Source organism: Suillus discolor (assembly GCF_016758755.1).
Source record: "Suillus discolor strain FC423 chromosome Unknown F5147scaffold_268, whole genome shotgun sequence".
Classification (NCBI taxonomy): Eukaryota; Fungi; Basidiomycota; class Agaricomycetes; order Boletales; family Suillaceae; genus Suillus; species Suillus discolor.
In genome coordinates, this window is record NW_024541515.1 from 1 (window position 1) to 24085 (window position 24085).

Here is a 24085-nt window from a genome sequence, read left to right on the forward strand (position 1 = left end):
GCTCACATTGATATTGACGGAGGTCGCAGCGCTGATGACCTTCCCACTCTCGACCTGGGCTCTGGCGAATGCAAGCCTATACAATATGTAAGCGACTTTGAAGACTATTGATCTTGTCGATCATCTTACTGGGCCGTGTAGGTCGCGGTAGCCCTGTATGGACCTGGAGAGAGGGCTCATATGTAAGTCGGGAACTTGGCAGCAAGAGAACAGGAAAACCCACCCGACTTCCCGAATTTGCTGACTCTGAAAAAAATAGCAAGGTTTTAAATCGTCCAAGACACGAGTAGGCGCACTTACTTCCAAACTATCGGGAAGACGTCCTCGTAGAGGCCTTCCACGTTGGGACTCCAAGCGAGCATGATCGTGACCTCCTTGCCGAGGTCGTTGCTGCGAAACGTCGGGTGAGCAATCTGTGCAGAGCGAGATCGCGAACACTCACGACTGGAAGGTCAAATTCTTGACAAAGGGTCGGGGTGACATTGTTTCAGATTGTTTAAAACACAAAGTGTACTGGTAGTTGAGATTGAGCGTGGATTGAAGAGCTTGAGTTCTGCAGTTAGAGTCTCAGTAAGGAGGCTTTTATATGTTTTGGATCGCATAGGTTGTACCTCCTTCCTTGGTTTGCGATTCAGCCAGCGTCTCCTTCGTGCCCCGGTACCTGATTCTGGAGACCCTAATCATGCGACAGGGCGGTAGCACATGATGGCCCTTGAATCGGATTTGCTAGACAGCCGGCTTCTGCGTGAACCGATTTACCTGGGCGTTTGAGTTGTGTGCCACTGGGAAGTTCGTGGCTGCCGTTGGCTGTCCTTCATACCTTCCAATTGTGCTTGTACTAGTTGGGGGCTGAGTCACGGTTACGGTCGCAAGTAGGAGTATATGAGAACAGCAACCTATGGTGCATGGCGCATTTCGCGACTGCAACATCTTTTTGCTATAGTACTGACCTTGCCGGCCCGCCGAGGTTGAGTGTGGTATGAATTAGTAACTGTAACAGTTAAAGTTCAGTCAAACGAGCTGCAAGACGCTGAACCTGCCAATTTTAACCGGCACATGGACTTGACTTCGCCGATCACCGGTTCCGGGTTCACTGATGACTTGTGTACATTGCAAGTTGCTGCGAGTGTCGTTCAGAACGTTCAAGGCGCTTCGCCTGCTCAGCTGATCTTAGATCAAGCGCATCAGTGAACAAATTAAAGACTCTTACACATCGGCGGTTTCCGAATTCGCTTTGAAACCAAGGGCCACTGAAATGAACGCTTACAGCTGATTCCAAAACTATGCGGAATCGCAAAATCAAAACTTGCGCGTCGGAAATGTCCGGACAAGGACCCCATAAGCACCTGAGTGAGACATTTGCAGTAGTGTTAGTGTACATATGCGATTCACTACATGACAATGTTGTCACCATCAGATTCCTCCCCAGAGATACCTGAATTCAAGGCTACTTTCATTATTCACCTTGATACATACACCAAGATTACTACTGAAAGTAATGGCAAAGCAAAAACCAAGGAAGTGAAATCTACCAAAGTCAAGGAACTCGTCTTTCAAATCTCTGAGCCCAACTACATTGAATTTTTGACTATAATTCTCGCGAAGCACAACAAATCACACTATAGGATCACTGAGAAGAAGAAATATATTGTGCAAATCGTTCACTTGTCACCGGTCCCTCAATGATATCATAGGTAATAATTCCATCAAGAGTGAGTATTGGCAGGATTGAGTAGTGTTTGCCTCGCACGAAGCACTTCCTTTGTATGCATCTGGTATAGACTAGTTATTACAGGACAATCGAAGTAAAATTTGACATACCTTGTTCCAATTCTTGATCTGCCATAGTGTCGAATGAGGGTTCTCTCGTCTTTTGCGGCCTCATCACCAAACATTAACATTTCAGGGTCAGGTGCAATTTCAGCAATACTATTCATAAAAATAGCACATTTTTCTTCATTCCGTTCAAGAGCATAAGCGGAGATGCATTCGCGACTGAGATGTAACCGCCAAAATGTGCGGAGAAGTGTTTGCACAGACACAGACACACTGTGGCGAGAGTGCAATTCGTGTTGTAACTCATCGAGATAGATAGTAGGTCGGTGACGAAGGATTGCAGTGATAAAAGCAAGATCATCAATGGTCAGGGTGCGACAGCGGCCTGTATTCTTGCTGTGGATGCTGCTCCAAGTTGGGGAAAAGAGCCGCAAAACTTTGTATACAAGGGTCTTTTTGACTCCAAGTAGATAACAGATATGCTTGACGGAGTGCCCGCGTCGACGTAAAACAGGGATTCGAGCCTTTAAATCATCAGAAACGGTGTGCGGCGGCATTGGACAACACAGAGTCAATGTCGCAATCAAGCGCTGCAAGTCTCTCACTCACACGCTTACGGGGTCCTTGTCTGGACATTTCCGACGCGCAAGTTTTGATTTTGTGATTCCGCATAGTTTGGAATCAGCTGTAAGTTAAGCGCATCATGGACACTTACGAATGTTTATGACTTCAGTGGCGTACTCCTCCGATTGGTGGAGATGCATTTTACTGTTATTATTTTATTCCGTTTTTATCAACCTACAAAATATGGAACCAAATGTTTTGATTAATGATAATATTTTGCATCTCATTCAATCTCGAAGATAAGATAGATAACATGTACTCGAAAGCATACTACAAAATGAAGGTACAGCCACTTAGTGATGTGCAGGCCCTGTTGTAGGTGCAACATCGTCACTCTGTTTGTTTATGTTTACCCTTCCATAATTTTACCTTATAACCCTTGTTCCTGTTTTGCTCACACCTCAGCAGTTCTCTCCTGAACTCTGAGGTATGTTCTATGTTGGAATATTCAAGCAAACGTACTCGTGCCTGCCGCATGCAGTACACGAGGTAGGTACCTTATATACTCACTTAGATGCAATAGTCTACTTTGTGTATGGAATTTGTACCGACTGTTGACAGGAATCTATTCCACTGCTCATTGTCTCGTACTTCTCACATTCTATGTTTATCTTGCATGCTGGTTCCATCTCACTTGTTTCCATCTTTAGGATATTCTTTTAGGTAATATTAATATCATAGCAGTTCTCTCCTGAACTCTGAGCATATTCTTTTGTTGGAGTATGATGCGAGTGCTAATGTTATGGATCTTCCACTCTTCGTAATATGCAGTGCCCTACTTACAAATACTTATGTTCATTATGTGGACCGGTACTTTTTATTAGTGAAGTCATAGTATAAATACAAGTAGTGTACAAGATGTAAATGACATTGAAAACTATGTAATCCCACATCTTTTAGTTCTGTTTCCAATAGGTTATGAGCCCTCAACCGAAACTATTAGATCTAGCTCCTGCATTCACTCACTGCTCGCATGTTCACTCCTCATCTTGTCATTCCTCATGGTGGTATTGTCATGGGGAAGTATGATCACATCCCTGAACTTGTTACAGTCAACTTTAACATCTGCATGAGTTCCTGCTCTGCTAGACTCACTGACACAGTGGCACGCTGCCAGAACCTAGAATGACAGTGGTCTGGACTGCTATGACATCCCCCTGGCCTAGAAGGCCTGCCCCTGATGATCATGAAGGCTGTCTGCCTCATGCATACCTAGACCGGCACATGTTGCCTCATGCCGCCTCATGTAAACCTGGAGCGCCTCTAGGCGCCTCATGCTTGATTAGAGGTTGATCCTCATGTATCTTATCTAACCTCATGGACGACCTCTGACACGCACCAAACTTGTTTTGTGCATGGTCATGGCTACTTTTTAGCTTTGACGTTCTCTACCATACTTTACGAAATTACTGAGAATTTTCTATAACACATTATGATTTGATTTGAGTAATTTTCAGACATAACAAACTCATAATACTACATAATAATTCAATTAACACTTATCCAATCTAAAGATAAAGTTCCAAACATACCACAACACATTAGTCAGCATTCTCTCACAATCTTATGATTGTTTTTTTTACAAATTCTTCACATTTTTTCTGTATGTTCTGAAACATATTTACGGTAGCATTTCAACATTTCAACAGTTCATGTGTGATCAATGGCTTAGTCAGATGAAATGGATTAGTAAGATGAGATGGATTAGTCAGGAAACTGAAGGAAGAAAGTTGATAGATGGGAATATTTGAGAAGTGAACAAGTCATCATGAGACATTTCAACTATGACTCAGTATGAGTCATTATGAGTCATTTTCTGTCTGAGTCACTATGAGTCATCTTTAATATGACTCAGTATGAGTTAGGATGAGTCATATTTCCTCAAATAGATAGTTACACAGCCACATTTAGAGTAGTATATAAGGGGCCCAGTTTCCCCTCTGAATAATGACAATCTCCCTTTTGAAATAAGCTTCCTTTGAGAGGACAGACATCCCCCTTTTAGAGAGAGGGAGGAGGATTTGAGTATCTTCCTGAATTTCTCACCCTACATTTGTGTGAACATCTGAGTGAATATTAGTTTATTCCCTCCATTCTTTTGTCATCATTTCCCACAACATACTGACCTTCTGAGGCCTACCTTGAGCCAATCCTTGAATTACACTAGCTGGTGCACAGTTATGAGTCATCTAGTTGTAGTTTTGTCACATTCTCTTTACAAACACAGGATACCTTTTCTGTGGGGAGAATTTACGTATTTTTAACAATTAGGAGGACAACAAATAAGACTAGCACTTTATTCAACAATATTAAGAGCTTGGCTGCTTTAAGACTACATCAAGAGGGTGTACTCTGTTCTGATTCTGCGTCATACTCATCGTGGGTGCCTGAGCAGCAGAGAAGTTAGTTTCGAAGCCACATATTTTGGTTGATTTGATTGTGTTAGAGGCTTAGTTTGATCTCCTCTAATTTTTGAGAATAGGGAGTGTTTACAAGATATTACTCTAATTCATTGTGTACTGTGTGATTCATATCTTCATCTTCATATTGCACACCTTTGCAATCCTCTTTTAGTAGCATCGTAGTACTGCATCAAGCCAGTTATCGATTCGGCTACACCATTTACGATCCTTATCTTCACCGTCCTAAGTACTGCATCAAGCCAGTTAACGGACTATCGACCTCCAAGTACCTAAGCACTGCATCAAGCCAGTTAACGGTCACTGTCTCAACCCACCTAAAGTCATTAGAAGTTGTTTAGATTGACCCAGCTATTTACGCCTCCTCCCACGAACGACCACGTTATCAACCATTGGTATTTGTCTGAACCGTTGACCGTGGAGGATAGTGAGAACTGGTGATTTTATTGCCAATCACATCCTAGTAAGACACCTCATGTACTGTTTATCTCTGACTTACCATGACTAGCATAGATCCCCCAGATACAGACCGAGCTTGAACCCTTATGTACAGCATATATAAGTAGACAGATCACTGTTGTATTTCTTCACTTTGATCTACTTGGTTTTCCCTTGAATCCTGCTCAACTAAGTCCCCAACTTAGTTGTCTTGACCGCACTTCTAAGAAAGGCACTCCCTATCTTAGTCGATCCCACTAGCCCTGTATCTTGACAAGGTGTGCCTTACCAAGATAACCGGAGGGAACCCTTGACATTCTGTTGAGGCTATGATATGCTCGGTACTCGGCAGCACATTCGTGCTTGTACCGTGAGAGCTATCCAAGTTCGTAACATGAACTGCTAGGGTCAGAAAACTATGTCGGGTGGTCAACCAAAATGCAATATGCACTCATGTGCGAAGACTTATGGTGCCACATTAACATGATTGTAAACCCTGCACTACTCCTGCCAATCTAACAAACATTATGCCTAGGCATATGCATAGCATGGGTAACCCGTGTGGGTCATGGGTATGGGTACTACTGGGGTATGGGTGGGGGTCCGCACTTTGAGTACCCGGACCCTCACCCACACCCGCACTCGGGTTTGACTGGTACATTACCTAATCTAGAACTATAGTGGTACTTACTACACTTGTACTCAACTGCCTATTGCTAATGCTTACACCTGCCTACTATAGTGTGTTATACCCCTCCATCTTCTTCAACACAACACCTACCTTCAAGCTTGAGCCATGCTGACCCAAGTGGTTGCCCACCATTTGCAGTATGTGAGTGTGCCAATCCTCATTTGAGCAAGAGCCATGCTGATCTAAGTTGTTGCCCACCGTTCGCAGGAAGTGAGTGTGTCGATCCTCATTTGAGCAACAGCCATGCTGATCCAAGTCATTGCCCGCCGTTCGCAGTATGCAAGTGTATCCATCCTAGTTCGAGCAACAGCCGTGCTGATCTAAGTTGTTGCCCGCCATTTGCAGGAAGTGAGTGTGTCCATCCTAGTTCAAGCAACAGCCATGCTGATCCATGTCGTTGCCCTCTGTTCACAGGAAGTGAGTGTGTCAATCCTTGTTTGAGCAAGAGCCATGCTTATCTAAGTCATTGCTTGCTGTTCGCAGTTGGTGAGTGTGCCGATCCTCATTCGAGCAAGAGCCATGCTAATCCAAGTCGTAGCCCAACACTCGCAGAACGTGAGTGTGTCGATCCTCGTTTGAGCAAGAGCCATGCTGATACACTGAGTTGTAGCCCAACATTCACAGAACATGAGTGTGTTGATCCTCATTTGAGCAAGAGCCATACTGATCAATGTTGTTGTTTGTCGTTCACAGCATGTCAATCCTCCGTCGAGCTCAAGCCATACTGATCGAAGTCGTTGCCCACCATTTGCAATGTCTTAGTAAGTCCTTTTTTACAATCCCTTTTTTCATATTTCTAACTTAATATTTATATGTACTACCCACAGGTAAACCCTGCACGGGTGTAGGTGAGGGTACAAGCTGGCCATACCCCCCAAAAACCCGCACCCGCACGAAGGGTGCGGGTGTGGGTCAGGTCCCTGACACCCTGGGGTATACCCGTGCGGATCCCTAATTATGCCTGCTGAAAGAGTAGAGATGCATGAGTGGTTGTTGAATGACATAAAGGCCAAGGACCAAGTTATCACATGTCGACTTAGTCCATCAGTTGGTGCACTCATATCATGGTCGCATGCTGTTTCAGCCCGCAAAGTGTGGTGGATGCTTGCAGAGCATTTTAATCAAACTAACACAAGTGCACAGTACCAGTTATATTAATGTCTTGACTCCCTCCATATGAAGGACTCAGCCAACATGATGAATTATGTTGGTCAGCATGCCATGCTTCATGAATGTCTTCATGACTCCAGAGCCCCTCTCAGGAATGGTGACACTATTTATAGCTTACTCATTGGCCTACCTTAGACCACCATATGGCAGCAATCTAAATTAATGCTGGAGCAGCGCATGCACGACAAAATCATGACAGTCACGGTGAACAATCCCTCCATCTTCATGGTTGATAGTAGGGTTTAAAAGTCCAGTTAAGTCCAGTCTTTTGACCAATTTTCAAAAGACTGAACCCAAAATGGTCTGTGTACACTCACTGACCTCGTCCTACAACCTGAACTGAACTCTTAGAAACTGGTTAAGTGCAGTGGCAATGTGGTTCACAGCTGGTTGCCGACTAGTTGCATCTGCAACTGGTCTGTAACTGTGTAGGACTGGTTAGGACTGGTTAGGACTGTTTGTAAAATGACAGAAGTTTGCTATGGGCAAAATTGGTAACTATATAACATGTTTGCAGGCAGGATAGTATGAGTATAGCATAGCATAGTTTGAAGCCCTGCCTCAAAACAAACCAATATCTGCTTGTGGTTGGTTGACTATGTTGAATCAAGGCAATCTTCGGAAGTCTTCATGCAAGTGAACAATAACAGCAAAGGCCCTCACTGGCTCTGAAACACAGCATGTGACCCAGACAGGCCCTCATTTAAGGCCTCCCAAGTCACCAAGAATTCTAAACAAAAAAGATAGATGGTCAGTGATGAAGACTCTGATAGCAGCAATGAGAGCCTCTATGAACATCAGCGGCATACCTTAAAGAAGAAGAAAAATGCCAGCTCCAAACATAGTCAGAAAGAAAAAAGCACCGCAATGGAGATTGAAGAAGTGCACAATATTGGAAATGTCACAGAGAGTGAGGTTGAGGTCATTAACCACAAGTCTGATGGCAAGAGTGGTCAGGAAACTGAGAATGATGATGGTGAAGATGCTATAAGTAAAGCCTACTGTAAAAAAAGTTGCTGTCAGCTCATACTATGTGTGATAACCGGCACAAGGCTGATATTCCAGCTCCATTGGTGACAAAGAAACAGTGGGCTAATGATCTACTTACTATGTTCACACAGAAATGCACAGTGAAGTTCATCAGTATTGAAGGTGCAGTGGATACAAAGAGAGGGCACTGGTGTATAGTTTGCAAGTAAGTTAGTATGAGATATATTAAAACAGAAAGCTTACCATACATTCCAAGAAATGACATAATCTTTGTAAAGCAGAATGGGATGTGTAAAGTGTTTCACCTAGGCAGTTATTTATTGTGTCATCAACATATACATGGCCACTACGAGTTCTACCAGGCTAAATGTAAGGAGCTAGGGATCACTGAACACCACTATGCAATCCCTTGCGAGTTGTTAAATTTAGCGTCAAATGGATCAAAAGGAAAGCATATGAAGATAGACAGACTGTTCTAGAAGGCTAAGAAGAAATAAGAGTTTTCAAAGGATAGCATGCTGCACACAGTAGTAGAATTTATTGTTTGTGATGATCAAGTAAGATCTTTCAGTGTGTTGTAAATATTAATGATAATGGTTACCAGTCTCTAGCAGTGGCAAACAAAACCACATTTAGAAATTGCTTGGTTGCAATGCATCCAGCGTCAACTACAGCAGAATTGCCTTCAACACACAATATTACAACCTATATTCGCAATGCATTTATCAAGCTCATCAAAGGTACCAAGGCCAATATACAGGTAAGTTTTTTCATAGATGTGATTGCATTTTCTAATGTATTCTAGTCCATAACTACTGGTCATGTCGCTACATCTATGGATCTCTGGTCTATTGACCAAATGAAGGAATCATTCCTTGGGCTCACTGCACACTGGATTGAGGTTAAGAAGAAAAATTGGAATCTGTGATCACAAGTCATTGCATTCTGTGGCATGTCTGGTGCCCATAGTGGAGTGAATCTGGGAAGATACATAGTTGGCTTATGTAAGCAGGTGTGTATCATATCAGGACAATCTACAAAGGTACGTCTTGTTATATTTTGCTTGTGGTGGCTACTATTAACTTCATATACCATACAACAGCTATTAACCATAACAGCTGACAATATGAGCAACAATGACACAACATGCAACAAGATAGAGCATGTTCTACATTACCGCCACATCTACTCATTCAGCTCTAGTCAACACTGCCTCCCCTGCCTTGCTCATATTCTTAATCTCACTATTGTTGCTATTATGTCTGTCATCTCTCTCATCGCTGCTGTGGAAACTACTACTGCAATCTGGGAATTTGATCCCTTGCTGCCCAACAATTGAGTCTTAGAAGGCTCACTAGATGTTGTTGCCACTGTGTACACTGTTGTGATTAAGGTCTGTCTCACATTTTTCTATCAATATTTACAAACCTAACAATCTAACAGTGCTTGAGTCAATGAATCAAATACTTTCAGATGCTTCAAGTGAAGTGTGGGTTCAAGACCCCACTCAAGATATCTCTCCATGGCAACATATGCTGGGGAACAGCTGATAGTATGCTCGGACGTGCATATCTCTTGTGACAGGTAAGCAAAATAATTTGATTTATAACACTACATCACCAATCCATTTGTGCAGCCTATAAATATGTTTATCAACACTGCAGACGAGCTATTTGGCCCCATCACTACCATCCAGCGTTTTGGACTGACAAAACACATTTCCTGGAGTGCCTTCACCTTTGAGAGCAATGACTGGGACCATGTTGAAGATACACGCATCATTATCTCAGTATGTTCATTTTTATGGTATATATCTAATACTAATACTTCCACAGGACGCTAACAAAATCCAGCAGTATTTTTCTTCTAAAAGTCAACCAACTCTGTGGTGCACAATCCCTGCTTCCAAGGAGCTGAAGATGGCATGGGAATGGAAGTGTGAAACGTGAAACACCAAAGTATGAACTCTACAAGGTCGCCATTCAGAAGGGACTTGATAAGGTCAATAAGTACTATCAAAAGATGGACAACAAACCTGTGTATGTGCTTGTGCTTGGTGAGTACTTATACACTATATTTCCATTGATTAGACTAACAGATAGTATAGTTCTTCATCCATACTATAAACTGGAATATATCAAGATGACTTGGGGAGGACACGAAGAGCAAGAATGTGAGCGTGCAGCTGATAACCCTCATGCTAAGGATTGGTATAACGAGGCTTTGAAAATTGTAGAGACCACTATGGAAAACTATTGGAAAATGTGTCCCTTCTCTACTACCACCACACATCCATTAGCAACTGCATTGGTTCCCAATACTTCCACAACTCTCTCTCATGATACCACCATGGAATCTGCATTTGACCATCATCGCTACTTGCTTCTTGAACAAGCAACACTGGACTATGATGTCATCTGGGCTGCAGAACTTTGGAGATACCTCAAGGACATGCCCGATGTTTCGAAGAACACAGACATTGTTGACTGGTGGTCTGTAAGTGCACTCGCACTTATATTTGTGTATTTGACTAATTATTTCATGTAGAAACATTCTTCTATATATTCTACACTTGCAAGAATTGCTATGGACATCTGTGCAATTTCCACATCATTGGTACTCTGCAAACAACTTTTTTCAGGTGGGGCGGAGACCACCACTGCCCATTGCTCTTATCTCAGTGCCAAACACTTTGAACAGTTACAAATGCTCAAATTCTCATAGCGCAAGTCTCTCACTGACTCCGCTCAAGCAAACTCAGGTATTGTTGAGGAGATTTCACTAGATGAGTTCAAAGATTCCCTTCTTGTGGATGAGGACATGGTGGAGTGGGAGAATGAAGCTGGTGAAGTCGAGACCAGTTCATATTAGTCTGTATATCCAAGTCATGTTCATAGCTGAATATTTGTATTTCAGGCAACCGGTTCTGGTATAGACTGGTTGTGATCGACTTTTCATTGGTCTGATATTAGAGGTCAAATGAGGCAACCAGCAACCATAAGATGTCAAATTAAGGGCAACCAAGACTGAAAATTCGGTCTTAAAAAGTTGTGGTATGGTTTGGTCTGTGGTCTTTGACCGGTTGTGCAACTGGACTTTTAAACCCTAATGGCAGGGATATATCATGGATTTGCTTCAATCACACTAATATAATATATCATATTGACAGGATCAGCTGATACATATATCTGTCTCTCAGATGCAGTAAGAGAAGCAGTATGGCTCCAAAATCTATACTTGGAGTTAGGATACAAGCAGAAGGAGGCTACCTTGTTGTATGCAGACAACTCTGGCATGTTTGTGATTGCACAAAACCCACAGTATCACAAAAGAATGAAGCATTTTGATTTAAAACATCACTATATCCAAAACAAAGTTGATAATCAACTAATAAAACTGAAGTATTGTCCTACTGCACAAATGATGGCAGACATCTTTACAAAGCACTACCCCAACCTGTACATCACCAACATATATGTGGACTTAGGATGTTCTAGGTTTGAGGGGGAGTGTCAAAGTTGAACGAATCTAGCACACTGGTGTAGCACTCGGATCGGCATTGGGCTCATATCCTGCCAAACTCATAGGTATTCCACATACACATTCCTCGACACTCCATTTACCTTCCGAGAGTTCCATGCATTCGTCCGAGTCATCCAAAGGTCATCCATCCAATTCCGAGGCCTGAATACAGTTCCGATCCTCCGGACCATGTCCCGTCCGTGTCCGTTTGACTTCGCTGGTGCGTTTTTCACTTGGTTATCTGTTATTGATTATGTCTAGGGGCACGTATGTGTCGGCCCATCAGTTATACGTATAACAAACACGCCTTGCGCCTTATTGCATGCATATCTCTGAGCGGCTCGCCTTGAGTCTTATTACATTTCGGATGTCTTATCTCGCTACTAGTTTCGCCTATGCAGTTTCTGGACTTTCATGCTGTAAGATATAATCTGCCTCGCTAGCTACTTGCACTTCACTTCACTTTCCCTGCTATGAGTCATAGTCAGTAGAGTCACTTTCGGATAGTCGTACTTTGCGCAATCGATCTTTCTTGTTCATTCGGAACGATTGTTTGGCCTGACCACTGCCATTTTGCATCTCGCTATCTCTTAGTTTTCCCGATGGGCTTTGCTTAGTTTTACTTTGCAAGTCTTACACTTCGACATACATGCCGTACTTCTACCTCGGAACCATTGCTGTTCATCGGAAGCTCTTTGGACGCTTCACGCAACTCCGGACCTTCATTTTTTGACGTCGGACCACCTTCGGACCACTTCGGACGAGTACTTTGGTATTTCGGACACATCCTCGGAACACCGAGTGCACTCTTGGTAACTTTCCTTCTCTCACTTCGATCTTAACAAGATATCCCTTGCTTTATATCAAGGAGCATTTCTATTGGCAGTCTCTTTGGGACGAACATCTCACTCGCACTCTGAGTCTTAAGGTAACATATTTGTAGCGCCCACATAGAATCTACTCTTTACAGCGCGACCATGAATTTATTGTGTCAGACTTAAAATGGGTTGATCTTGTGACACACCAGCCATCCATTCCCTATTTCTACTCACAGTGTCTTCAGCCTGCCTGCAAAGGTCCAGCAAAAACCCCGATATTCAAGACAAAACAATTTAGCCTTATGGTAGTTATGCCGGAGGCTCAATGGATAGAATTTGAAGATTGGCAAGAAGCAAACGAAATGGTATGTTTATTCATTGTATAATTGTCACACATGCTGACTTATACAATTGTATAGGCAATCGAACACTCAAGTTGTAAAGGCAAGGGCAAGGCACTGTGTGCCAACTCGGTGGAATCATACACCTACTCCACTGACCCACCGTTCACCTCAGCAGACCCACTTTTGGCCCTGAGTTGGTGCTGGACACATCATCCGCCACCACCATAGTCCCTCCCCCACTGTTTGACTCCGACTTAGCACCACCAGATACATCATCTGCTGCTTCACAAGTTATCACCACTGGTACATCCATCAAGCAAACTCATGAATGCACAATAAGTTCCACCTCTGGCACTGTTTCACTTCCTCACAAGTTCAGTGTCCCTCATAATCCCCCACCTGCACTTCTCTGCTCTCCTGATCACAATGACCTCAAAGTAGCCCTGGAGATTGGTGGAGGTGCTGATTTGGACTTTGGACATGAGACAGGGTATGTTGTCATTTGCTGATGTATGTGTTTGATGTGCTCACCTGGATCTAAGTCTCCAAGTTTCAAACTGAAAACATCAACTTTTATTCAATCCCCACTCGACAACTCAATGACCTTTTGAAGACTACCCAGCACCATTCATTTTCTGTGGACAACGCTGATTTGTCAGTGGGCTATGTCACTCTTGACACGTCCATTGAGGGTCGCATCAGCATAGGCAGATTCAAGATGGCACATACAGGATGGCTGACATTGATGTCGCCTCCTACCTCAGGTCTTGGGTCCAGGGCATAGCATGACATTGTCATCAAATGTCCATTCTACAAGGTATATCCTAAAGGAGCACTGGCAAGTTTGGAGTACAAAATTGGTCGCTTTGCACTTACAGATGAGTTGCCAAAGTTATTCAGGGAAGCAAATGTCCTATATTGGGCAAAGGCTTTGTTAGGGCTTGTCTACGACTTTATTGACCATGTGGTGGCAAGTGCATCTGAGCCTGTACCATTTGATATTCCCTGTGTCCGCTTTGTTGAAGCTGGTCTGGCGCTATCTTACTATCAAGATAGTAGCAAGCCTGCATCAAAGGCTGCATCGGCACATGCAGGCTTTCTCCTCAAAGAATTATTGATGGTGGAGATGAGAGTTTCATCAAATATATTTATAACATGGATCCTGACCCATTGCGTGTTCCGGATGAATTTGGGTATGACTTCACATTGTTTCTTGCCTTCACACAACATGTGCAATACATCACGATGGGTGGGTTGGTCTTTATCTCTGATTATCAAGGTATGTGTTCTATGTTGATGTGTTGCACACCAGCAATTCTGACATCAGAATCACACCCTTCGGTTAGTGACAGTAAAGATATCTTTGGAGGGGGGGGGGGTAATATCGAGAAGGCAGTCAGTAAATTTGAGGCTTACCATGTTTGCAACCACTTCTGCAAATGGCCAGGGTTTGAACTCAAGGGGTTTGAGGCCAGAGTAGTTTGAACGATACTGGTTTTCATTTGGCATATATTTGTTGGACATGTTACAATGTATTGTTGGATCTAGTTTTAGTGACGAGCTCGACTCAGAAGGAGCTGAAGGAGTGGCTGAAACCTTAAATTGTTGATGGTACATACTTACATGTACCCTACACGTTTGCAACCGATTCACTGTGCTACAAGCTGCCGAAAATCCTATATGTATTATGGCCTTCAGTTTTCATCACTATGCACTCAACTAAGATTCAAATATGCAAGTAGGTTTGCACTGATCAACACAAGTAAATATGCCCAGTATGGTGCTCAAGGTCCGATTACTATATGAGGTAGTAGTATTTGCTTGATAGTTGAGCATAAGCATCTGGCTTTCCATACATCAGAGATTACATAACCCAGTGGTAATACAAAGTATATATAACCTGCACAGACATATCTGAATGATTAAGCAATTCTAGCACCAACTCTTATGTGCCTCTGAGTCTCATATTTATAATCAAAATTGTACTTTATTATAATCTCAAAAGGGGTAACATAAGTGGTTTACCTGTGTGCATCCCTATCTACAACACTCCAAATTCATGGGAGATAATGTGAAGTGGTTGACAAGCTACAAAAGATTCACTGAAAGTTGTAGATCAATGAGAACATGATTAATGTCAATATATTTTTCATTTGGAAATAAATCTGGTAGGAAATCACAATTTTTATCATTTGTTTAGGTTCAACATTGAACAATAGATGTAAAATATTTTGCAATATGTTCTGCATATTGTCCTCCGACCAATCTAGCGATGTTTGTGAACGAACGCGCTGAGCATAGGTTTCCGCCACTGATTAGTAAAAAAGCATCTGATAAGCCTATCAGTGTTACTAATAAATGCTGACACACAGGTGAAGTAATTTACGAGAATACGGCCATAAGGTCAAGTCGACATTTGACAACGACGTTTTCTAGAATTGACAAACCCTGAAGGTAATTTGATTTTGTCCACTGATGTGCGGATGTTGATCTAAAACTAGCTGAGCAGGGACGCGCCTTGACTGTTCTGAACGATACTACAACTTGCAAGCCGCATCGCCCATAGCCTTCTATTTTTGTGTACTACCTACTTGCGACCGTAACCGTGACTCAACTTTCTCCAAGTACAACGGGAAGGCATGAAGGACAGCCAATAGTAACTACAAACTTCCCAGTACGCAACTTGAACGCCCAAGGAACGGCTTCGCGGAGAAGCCGGCTGTCTAGCAGGGTGAGGTGTAATACAAGCGCCATCATCATGTGCTTCCAAGTTCCAACAGCAGCTAAGAACTTTCCAGAACGCAACTTGAACGCCCAGGTAAATCGGTTCACGCAGAAGCCGGCTATCTAGCAAGTCTGATTCAAGGGCCATCATCATGTGCTTGAAGTACAGCCAAGTTCCAACGGCAGCCACCAACTTCCCAGCACGCAAACTCAAACGTCCAGATCGGTTCGCGCAGAAGCCGGCTGTCTAGCAAGTCCGATTCAAGGGCCATCATGAGCTACCGCCTTATTGAATAATTAGGATCTCCAGCGTCAGGTACCCGGACACGAAGGAGACGCTGTCTAAGTCGTAAACCAAGGAAAGAGAAACAACCTATGTGATACGAAACATATAAAAGCCTCCTTGCTGAGACTCTAACCGCAGAACTCAAGCTCTTCAATCCACGCTCAATCTCAGCTACCAGTACACTTTGTATTTCACAATCTGAAACAATGACACCACGGCCCTTCGTCAGGAATTTGACCTTCCAGTCGTGAGTGTTCGCGATCTCGCTCTATACAAATTGCTCACCTGATGTTTCGCAGCAAGGACCTCGGCAAGGAGGTCACGATCATGCTCGCTTGGAGTCCCAACGTGGAAGGCCTCTACGAGGACGTCTTCCCGATAGTTTGGAAGTAAGTGCGCCTATTTCTGTCTGGGGCGACTTAAAACCTTGCAATTTTTTCAGAGTCAGCAAATTCGGGAAGTCGGGTGGGTGTTTCTATTCTCTTCCTGCCAGGTTGCCGGCTTACATATGATCACTCCTTCTAGGTCCATACCGGGCTACCGCTACCTACACAGCCCAGTGAGATAATCGGCGAAAACAATAGTCTTGAAAAGGCGCTTATATATTGTATAGACTCGCTTTCTCCAGAGCCCAGGTCGAGAGCGGGAAGGTCATCAGCGCTGCGACCTCCGTCAATATCAATGTGAGCGACTCTCATCCACTCCCAAATTGCTAGCACAAACGCAAGCCATGATGCAGAACGGCGAGAAAACAACCTTGACAGAAGCAAACGATGTCTATCATTTCTCTGTAAGTTTGGCTTTCGTTGATTTTCATCTCGACCACCGACGAATACCTCGTGCAGGCCCCTCAGACGGGAACCTCTGGCATCCTGCAGGCTCAGAACCACACTGGGAGTATCCAAGAAATAGCAGTCGGTTTGTGACCATCTTCGTCGCCTCTTCTTTCACCTGAGCGTATTGTCCACCTCCAGGCTTTGTAAACAGAGGAGACATTATGCCCACACCCGTACTCTACTTCAGCGATGTTGGGTATGTCACCTTTCCTGTATTTCTCCTTCAGAGCGTTCACAGTATCAAATGCAGAGATGGCAGTCGCGTCACGGCAAAGTTCACTCCAGTCCTGCGGGCCTACATCACATCAGACTATGAAGAAACCTCTATCTTACGAGGCCAGGTCGATACCCCTGCGATCTGGTCGCAGGACCTCACTGGGCTTGCTCAGAACACAACCTGGAACCTCTCGCGCGACCCGAACACTGGACGTTACACGCTCACCCATGCTTGATTAAGGAATGCGATATCGGTGCGCCTAGACATCCGTTTTGTGATATCTACATCTCAATGTTTACTGTGGTTTCATAGTATCTTCGTTCAAACCAATAGCCTCGCTTAGTTGCTTGTCTCTTCATAAGATCGCTTGTATGTCATGTATTTCACAAAGATTGAGAGTTGTAGAAGTTCTTATGGAGCTTTATGTATCTGTTTGAAATCTTTCATTATGTTGAACAGGATCTCTGGAGTGTGCATGTCGAGATGTTAGCTTTGTGAAACCGAACCCAGTGAAAACTCGACATGATGAGGTCGGGCGCCTAGATCTGAAAATTCTTGCTTGAATAGGAATTTTCCCGAGCTCCTCACATGCACATATGACGCGTACAGCGTTTGTGTGTGATTGTTAGTTGTCTAATTACAAGTAGACAGGGGTTATTATTGAAATATTTAAGGCTCAGGTCAACATGTGAGCGGTCGTGTTCTCATCTAGTACCCTCGACGAGCCTGACAAAACCCCAATTGCAAGACCTGCACGGTACCACGTCGTAAGTCAGGCCGTTTGATATCGACAGAAGCAAGGTTCTGACCGGGCCCTAAAGTTCTGCTATACTATTAGTCATCTCATTACACCGACAGTCGCGACGATGGAAACGGAGTCCATTCCTGACACAGCTTTAGTCCAAGCGCTGAATTATGGCGGCACCTTCCACCAGTCATTCTCTTCTCTAGATGCCGATGTTGTGCTCGGCGCCAAAGATCATACTCTGTTCCGTATCCATTCATGGACCCTCAAGACGACATCGGGCTGGTTCCGATCCCTCTTTTCCATGCCTCAACAAAACCCTCTTCCGAATCACCCCGAGGTCATCAATCTAGACGAGGACTCGCACACACTAGAGAGTCTCCTGCGTATAATCTGCGGTCTGCCAATCAATCCACTCACATCGTATGACGAGGTCGATGCACTGCTATTCGCTGCAGAAAAATACGAGATGCCAGGGCCCATCTCGCTCATACGCGTGCTTATCATGACTCCTCCGCTCTCAGACCAACCTCTGCGTCTGTATGCAGCTGCAACCCGTTGTGGATGGGAGGAGGAGACCAGACGTGCATCCACGCAGTCGCTGACTCTCAACATCTACGCACAGGAATATCAACCCATCCTCCGAAAGCTGCACACAGGCGCTGTGCTTGACTTGATGAACTTGCATCGCAATCGACGCGAGGGCATCCGGCAACGACTCAATGAGCAGCCGTTCGTGACAGGAAGCACGACAGCATATTGTCCGAGGTGCAGATGGAAGGTTGATCATCATACGTGGAGAGAGCTCAAGTATAGAGTCGTGATGGAGATGGATGTTCGACCGCTAGGAGACACGGTCGTCGATGTGGGATTGACCGTTTGGCCTGAGGCGATCGCATGTTGGGATGCCAGGTGCCCTAATACTGAGTGCACGTGCATGTTGTACGACAAGGTCGAGACTTTGCGTCTCATTCGGGAATGCATCGAAGGTCTTCCTAAGACGATGTGAAACGTAGTGGTGTACCATTAGACACGATATATCATCATAGATAGGTTAGTCGAGCAAATGCTAGTTGCTAAGTATGTTTCAAGGATGACCAATTTTTGGTCAAATTAGGAATATCTATACTCATTCATGCTCGTCTACCATCGAGTCTCCAATTATGCAGGTGCGAGTCTTGCAAGGGCAGCTGCACGCTGCATCACCTCCTCTGCTACGCCGTCAGGGAGCAGCAGCAGTAGCACGCAACCCGACTCCATTTTTGCTGCCAAAGAATCTCCTTGGGACCACATATTGGACGACTCAATAAAAGAGATGCCACCTATCCTCCCCTCCCCAGTCGGCAATCACTTACGCGTTGGCGGCGTAGAAACCTCAGGACGCACCCGGGCACGCAGACAGGCGATGACCGCCCGCGAAATCAGTGCCTTCGATGATATGTTCAACATGATCTTCGACGCAGTCTCAGAGCAAAAGAACCCCTCCGCCAAACTCTCCTCCTCAAAACAAGAAGACCCGCTCGCTGTTCTCGACGGAATCGGAATCGGTCGCAAACCATTCGGCCACGCCCCAACGTCAGATTTATTCGGCAAACTCAGACGGCACTCAAAACGGCTGAAATGGACGACAGAGGCGGATGAAGAATTTGATAAGAAGAAGGAGGAAATGGAGCTTTGCGATACGGATCAGCAGTTGCTTGAATGGTCTATGCGCGAGGTGTTTGGGCAGTCTCAGCAATACGAGGAACGCGCGCGGAATGCTATTGCTAAAGCCGAGGAACAGCCCGCTTCAGGCCTTACCCCAACCTCGAACACAAGTGACGCAAATCCACCGCCACAACCTGCATCTATGCACCCTGAACTCCAACACCCGACTTATCCCTACCTCATCGCGCACCTCATGCGCTCTTTCCGTGATAAATACCGTGATCCCCACCTGGCTCTCTCCATCTTCGACTACGCCCGGCACTTAAGCATCCCAAGCTACGTATTCGGGTGCACCACTCCCGCATACAACGAGTTGATAGAAACCCGCTGGTCATGTTTCCGCGACCTCAGAGGCGTGCACGACGCACTCGAAGAGATGCGCGTCAATGGCGTCGAGCCGGATGGCAGAACCAAGAAACTCGTCGAAAAACTAAGGCGGGAAGTAGGCGCGCGCACGATTTGGGAAGAGGAGTCTGTGTTTGGGAGTGGAGAGGTCGTTGGAATGTTGACTAAGATCGAGCAGCTTACTATCAAGGAGCCGAGAAGGAAACAGGGGAAAAGGCCGGGCAAGAAATTGCCGGCTTTGGATGCATGGAAGGGCGATGCGCTCAAGGAGGATGTGGAGGACGGGTATGAGTTCGGCCAGTGGAGTTCTGCCAAGTCGCAGCCAAAACGTTGGAAACAAGACTCATCACGGACAGCTGTCACCGGGCTGGATGATTTGCTGGATGCCAAGATGCTGGGCGAAGACCAGCTGGAATTCAAATAGCCTATTAACCTACACATTTTTGTCGTAATTCACAAGGAGAGGTGGGGGTGTGTGCTACTCTGATGAATGATGGGAAGTACACTTGCAAGGACTGAAAAAGATCTCTATGCACGTGAATGCAATTTCAAGCTGGTGGGTGATGGTGCACATAGAGCACAGAAAAAGATAGTGGATATACGGTAACATGTTAGGCATGTTTCACTTTCTGTTGCGAGATTTACAAACGCGAGGTTGTGGGGGCCATGGCAGACTGGCACCAAGGCCATGGATTGGAACACAATCCGCGTCAATTTGATTGCACTTATCCATCAGAAGATTATAGGCGAACACTTCGCGTACCTGCAAAGACATCAACATGGATCGACAAGAACATTATCGGAACGCGCACTGAACATTTGCCAGTGTAAACACGACGGTCATAGATTCTGGATTGCACCTCAGTAAGTTCGGTGCCATCACCAGCGCCAGATTCACCGTAGGTTCGCGAGAATGCGCAATATTGTCGTTGTACATCTCTTCAGGGATCAATGCGTCCCATAGCTCACGCAACCAGAGCTTGAGTAACGAAGCTAGAACATGCGACTCGGAATCATCTACGCTGTCAAGCGTATAATAGTCCCTGTCAATATTAACGTCTCCCCTGTCTCCCTCCGTACGGAGGAAAACTGCACAAACACAAGCCTTGAGAACATAGAGCTCAATATTTGAAATTGAGAGATCACACACACAAACGTACCAGCTGGTGGATCCCAGCTTCGAGTCACTTGTTCAGTCGCAGGGCGTGTGAAGAATACAATGCTAGTTTTGTATAAGTGCGTTCTAAGCATGAAACCATTGATAATCGAGAAAAGATGAATACCTGCGGGTCACCCAAAAATTGAAGCCCCATCTCGCATCCTCCGCGGACCGCATCTACACGGCAAAAACTTGCTGACAGGTAAGGGCTGCTCATCGCCATTGACGTTTACATGGCGTATACCATAAGGTTTGTATCGATATTTGCATCTAGATGCACTACAAAGGCAGCCCTGTGCCTGTCGACATTAGATGTTTGACCAATGATTGATGTCTGAGTACGAGCGCAATCGGGACGGCTGACGAATCTAGCCGGATTACAAATCAATTTGACGTCTGGGTACAAAGTTCTGCTCTCTGAGGCTGTACTATGGACCTCCAACCGACGATGAGGATACCATGTAAATGCAGCATAATTGCCAGCAAGAATTCACCGGTCCATTGACTGGCACGCTTCAACATGTGCTTTTTTTTCTCTTGTCGGGTTCTTGATACGTCCAAGTGCAAAAGTTCGCGAAGACAATAGTGCTATGTATTGGGGCTACCGTACTTGTAAATGTCTTTCTTCGACAATACCAAATATAAGCGGTCAGCAGATTTACGAAGATTGTTCCTAGGTATCTAATACAATAATATATTGCTTTAAATACTCTCATCATTTGTTCACCGTTTCACTGATGGATGGTGCGATTTAATGTGCAGATGCGAGAGAGTTGAAACGTTGAATAGCTATGTTCCTGGGATCAAATACCGCCTCGGAATCCGGTTATGTTTGATCCTTGGTGAGTTTTTGACAGCTCAACAAAGACGCTTGGTTGATGCCCATTGTACCGGGCCCTACACTCTATTTCAGCAATGTTGGGTATGTCATCTTTCCTCTACGTCCCCTTGACAAATTGCGAGATGATAGTCGCTTCACGGCAAAGTTCACTCCGGTCCTGCGTCCCTACATCAAGTCGGACTATGAAGAGACCGCAATCTTACGAGGTCAAGTGGACACCCTGCGAACCGGTCGCAGGACCTCGCTGCGCTTGCACAGAACACTACTCGCGATCTCAGATCTCGCACGCGGCGCGGTCACTGGACGTTACACGATCGACTATGCTTGATTAAGGAATGCGACATTCGTGTGTCTAAATATCTGTTGCGTAAGGTCTTCATCCCAATGTTTACTCTCCTTTCATAGTATCTTCGTTCAAACCAATGGCCTTACTTAGTTGCCTGTCTTTTTCGTGTGTCATGTGTTTTGCAAGAGTTCCGTTTTTTTATGGGCTTTATTTATCTGTTTAAATCAAACGAGATATTCGTCGGTGGTCGAGATGAAATAAGCGGAAGCCAGACTTACAGAGAAACGATAGACATCATTGGCTTCTGTCAGGGTTTTCTCGCCGCTCTGCATCATGGTCTGCGTCGATTCTAGCAATTTTAGAGTCACTCACGTTGATGATGTTCACGGAGGTTTCAGCGCTGATGGTGTTCCCATTCACGGCCCGAGCTCTGGAAAAGCAAGTCTATACACTGAATAAGTGACTTTCAATACTATGTTCTCGTCGATGATCTACTGGGCTGTTGCAGGTCACGGTAGCCTTGCATAGACTGGAAAGAGGAGTCATATGTAAGTTGGGCAACGTGGCAGTAAGAGTTCAAACACATAGACGAAAATACATGACATACAAGCAATCTCATAAAAAGATAAGGAACCAATTGGAGCCATTGGTTTGGACAAAATGCTATGAAAAAGAGAAAACACTGATGCAGATCCCCACAGAACAAACATCTAGGCGCATCGATGTCGCATTCCTCAATCAAGCATGATCGATCGAGTAACATTCAGTGTTTCGGGTCGCGCGGGAGGTTCCAAGTCGTGCTCTGGGCAAGCGTTAGTGAGGTCCTGCGTCCACATCGCAGGAGTGTCGACTTGGTTTCGTACAATATCGGTCTCTTCGTAGTCGGACGTGATGTAGACGCGCAGGGACCGGAGTGAACTTTGCCGTGACGCGACTGCTATCTCTGCATTTTATTGTGAACGGTCTGAAGGAGAAATTCATGAAAGACGACATACCCAATATCGCTGAGGTAGAGTACGGGCGTGGGCATAATGTCTCCTTTGTTTACAAAGTCTGGGGGTGGAAAATACACTAAGGTGATAGAAGAAAAGATGGCGATCGTAACAAACCAACTGCAATATCTTCAACGGACCCAGTATGGTCTGGGCCTGGCCGAGGTCGTTGCTGTGCAACGACAGCAAGTCGGATGAAATTTATGCAGAACGAGATCACAGACACTCACGACTGGAAGGTCAAATTCTTGACGAAGGACCGGGGTGACATTGTTTCAGATCGTTAAACACACAATGTGATTGAGTGTGGATTGAAGAGTTTGAATTCTGCAGTTAGAGTCTCAGCAAGGAAGATTTTATATATTGCGGGTTGCATAGTAGGGCAAAGTAGGCTGTACTTCTTTCCTTGGTATGCGATGAGCCAGCGTTTGCTTCGTGCCTCGGTACCTGACGCTGGGACTCTAATTATTCGACAAGACACTGGCACATGATGGCCATTGACTTGTCAGACTGCCGGCTTCTGCACGAACCGATTTCCCTGAGCGTTTAAGTTGCGCGCTGGGAAGTTCGTATCCGCTGTTGGCTGTCCTTCATACCTTCCTTTTGTGTCTTTCATCAACTCACAGGTGGACAGAGATTAGTACCGAGTGGGATTTGATCTACCTGCCAAGGTAGACATCGGTATCGAAATAGTTAGCCTATCTTGTAGAGAGTTGAGTCACAGGGAGTCCATGGGCCAGGGCGCATTTCGCGGCGCGCGACTGCGATATCTTTTTGCTATAGTCCTGGCCTAGCCGGCCCGGGTTGAGTATGGGTTAACTCAACTGTCAAAGTGAAAGTTCAGTCAACGAGCTGCAAAATGCCCAACCTGCTTCAACCGTATAAACTTGGGACGCTGATTACCGGTTCATTGATGGGCTGCGTAGAGAGGTAACTGCTTGGGAAAAAATGTAAATAAGGCCACCTTATACTGTTAAGACCTCTAAGCCCTTCGCCCTCTTGTGCATTTTCCACCTAGAGGTAAGCCAAATTGGCAGTTCTGTGGGTACCAGACAGACGGGGGCGAACACGTATTGCTGAACTCCTAGGAATGGTACAGATGAGTGTAGATGAGTGTTGGATAAAAAAGAACAGCAATTTCATGTTCTTGTGAG

The 24085-nt window shown here is 44.9% G+C and overlaps 12 protein-coding genes across 12 annotated transcripts; 8 read left to right on the forward strand and 4 right to left on the reverse strand.

Moving 5' to 3' along the window:
- Positions 1 to 118: 118 nt before the first annotated feature.
- On the reverse strand, positions 119 to 718 carry F5147DRAFT_168480 (uncharacterized protein). Its single transcript, XM_041428368.1, has 5 exons — positions 612 to 718; positions 443 to 553; positions 301 to 390; positions 224 to 246; positions 119 to 163 (listed from the first exon to the last, which is right to left on the reverse strand). Exons 2-5 carry the CDS (start codon positions 481 to 483, stop codon positions 126 to 128), a joined length of 192 nt encoding a protein of 63 aa, XP_041284417.1. The 5' UTR covers positions 484 to 553; positions 612 to 718; the 3' UTR covers positions 119 to 125.
- Positions 719 to 1706: 988 nt separating this feature from the next.
- F5147DRAFT_589924 (uncharacterized protein) lies at positions 1707 to 2333 on the reverse strand (the record flags this gene model as incomplete). The annotated part of the gene is made up of 1 exon (XM_041432153.1): positions 1707 to 2333. The coding sequence occupies one exon, from the start codon at positions 2331 to 2333 to the stop codon at positions 1707 to 1709; it is 627 nt and encodes a 208-aa protein (XP_041284418.1).
- Positions 2334 to 8609: 6276 nt separating this feature from the next.
- Positions 8610 to 8914, forward strand: F5147DRAFT_589923 (uncharacterized protein; the record flags this gene model as incomplete). The annotated part of the gene is made up of 2 exons (XM_041432152.1): positions 8610 to 8666; positions 8714 to 8914. Coding segments are annotated over 2 exons (258 nt in total), but the record flags the coding sequence as incomplete, so codon positions are not given.
- A 306-nt stretch (positions 8915 to 9220) lies between these two features.
- Positions 9221 to 9430, forward strand: F5147DRAFT_557537 (uncharacterized protein; the record flags this gene model as incomplete). The annotated part of the gene is made up of 1 exon (XM_041430529.1): positions 9221 to 9430. A coding segment is annotated over one exon (210 nt), but the record flags the coding sequence as incomplete, so codon positions are not given.
- A 1241-nt stretch (positions 9431 to 10671) lies between these two features.
- Positions 10672 to 10833, forward strand: F5147DRAFT_589933 (uncharacterized protein; the record flags this gene model as incomplete). Its single annotated transcript, XM_041432154.1, has 1 exon — positions 10672 to 10833. A coding segment is annotated over one exon (162 nt), but the record flags the coding sequence as incomplete, so codon positions are not given.
- A 1927-nt stretch (positions 10834 to 12760) lies between these two features.
- F5147DRAFT_660141 (uncharacterized protein) lies at positions 12761 to 14394 on the forward strand (the record flags this gene model as incomplete). Its single annotated transcript, XM_041434651.1, has 6 exons — positions 12761 to 12814; positions 12869 to 12909; positions 12969 to 13283; positions 13888 to 14072; positions 14121 to 14192; positions 14342 to 14394. 6 exons carry the CDS (start codon positions 12761 to 12763, stop codon positions 14392 to 14394), a joined length of 720 nt encoding a protein of 239 aa, XP_041284422.1.
- A 1507-nt stretch (positions 14395 to 15901) lies between these two features.
- On the forward strand, positions 15902 to 17276 carry F5147DRAFT_168546 (uncharacterized protein). The gene is made up of 10 exons (XM_041428369.1): positions 15902 to 16050; positions 16103 to 16192; positions 16246 to 16268; positions 16329 to 16362; positions 16417 to 16486; positions 16543 to 16593; positions 16649 to 16721; positions 16778 to 16835; positions 16890 to 17109; positions 17169 to 17276. The coding sequence occupies exons 1-9, from the start codon at positions 16010 to 16012 to the stop codon at positions 17089 to 17091; spliced, it is 642 nt and encodes a 213-aa protein (XP_041284423.1). The 5' UTR covers positions 15902 to 16009; the 3' UTR covers positions 17092 to 17109; positions 17169 to 17276.
- Positions 17277 to 17624: 348 nt separating this feature from the next.
- On the forward strand, positions 17625 to 18692 carry F5147DRAFT_733169 (uncharacterized protein). The gene is made up of 2 exons (XM_041439420.1): positions 17625 to 17657; positions 17715 to 18692. Exon 2 carries the CDS (start codon positions 17723 to 17725, stop codon positions 18608 to 18610), a length of 888 nt encoding a protein of 295 aa, XP_041284424.1. The 5' UTR covers positions 17625 to 17657; positions 17715 to 17722; the 3' UTR covers positions 18611 to 18692.
- Positions 18693 to 19204: 512 nt separating this feature from the next.
- F5147DRAFT_733172 (uncharacterized protein) lies at positions 19205 to 20147 on the forward strand. The gene has a single exon (XM_041439421.1). The coding sequence runs from the start codon at positions 19268 to 19270 to the stop codon at positions 20075 to 20077; it is 810 nt and encodes a 269-aa protein (XP_041284425.1). The 5' UTR covers positions 19205 to 19267; the 3' UTR covers positions 20078 to 20147.
- A 238-nt stretch (positions 20148 to 20385) lies between these two features.
- On the reverse strand, positions 20386 to 20989 carry F5147DRAFT_660143 (uncharacterized protein; the record flags this gene model as incomplete). The annotated part of the gene is made up of 4 exons (XM_041434652.1): positions 20386 to 20416; positions 20466 to 20742; positions 20814 to 20875; positions 20937 to 20989. The coding sequence occupies 4 exons, from the start codon at positions 20987 to 20989 to the stop codon at positions 20386 to 20388; spliced, it is 423 nt and encodes a 140-aa protein (XP_041284426.1).
- Positions 20990 to 21640: 651 nt separating this feature from the next.
- F5147DRAFT_782867 (uncharacterized protein) lies at positions 21641 to 21981 on the forward strand (the record flags this gene model as incomplete). Its single annotated transcript, XM_041442779.1, has 2 exons — positions 21641 to 21654; positions 21726 to 21981. 2 exons carry the CDS (start codon positions 21641 to 21643, stop codon positions 21979 to 21981), a joined length of 270 nt encoding a protein of 89 aa, XP_041284427.1.
- A 182-nt stretch (positions 21982 to 22163) lies between these two features.
- On the reverse strand, positions 22164 to 23202 carry F5147DRAFT_660144 (uncharacterized protein; the record flags this gene model as incomplete). The annotated part of the gene is made up of 6 exons (XM_041434653.1): positions 22164 to 22277; positions 22312 to 22383; positions 22701 to 22857; positions 22935 to 23010; positions 23072 to 23103; positions 23162 to 23202. The coding sequence occupies 6 exons, from the start codon at positions 23200 to 23202 to the stop codon at positions 22164 to 22166; spliced, it is 492 nt and encodes a 163-aa protein (XP_041284428.1).
- Between the last annotated feature and the right edge of the window lie 883 nt (positions 23203 to 24085).

Bases quoted from the DNA above. Each gene is read 5' to 3' on its own strand.
- F5147DRAFT_168546 (XM_041428369.1), top strand. From the start codon at position 16,010: ATGACACCACGGCCCTTCGTCAGGAATTTGACCTTCCAGTC. The intron at 16,051-16,102 runs GTGAGTGTTCGC...GATGTTTCGCAG, and splicing joins AGGAATTTGACCTTCCAGTC to CAAGGACCTCGGCAAGGAGG. The intron at 16,594-16,648 runs GTAAGTTTGGCT...TACCTCGTGCAG, and splicing joins ACGATGTCTATCATTTCTCT to GCCCCTCAGACGGGAACCTC.
- F5147DRAFT_733172 (XM_041439421.1), top strand. From the start codon at position 19,268: ATGGAGCTTTGCGATACGGATCAGCAGTTGCTTGAATGGTCTATGCGC.
- F5147DRAFT_733169 (XM_041439420.1), top strand. From the start codon at position 17,723: ATGGAAACGGAGTCCATTCCTGACACAGCTTTAGTCCAAGCGCTGAAT.
- F5147DRAFT_168480 (XM_041428368.1), bottom strand. From the start codon at position 483: ATGTCACCCCGACCCTTTGTCAAGAATTTGACCTTCCAGTC. The intron at 247-300 runs GTAAGTGCGCCT...TATTTTTTTCAG, and splicing joins GTCTTCCCGATAGTTTGGAA to AGTCAGCAAATTCGGGAAGT. The intron at 164-223 runs GTGGGTTTTCCT...CCCTCTCTCCAG, and splicing joins CAGCAAATTCGGGAAGTCGG to GTCCATACAGGGCTACCGCG.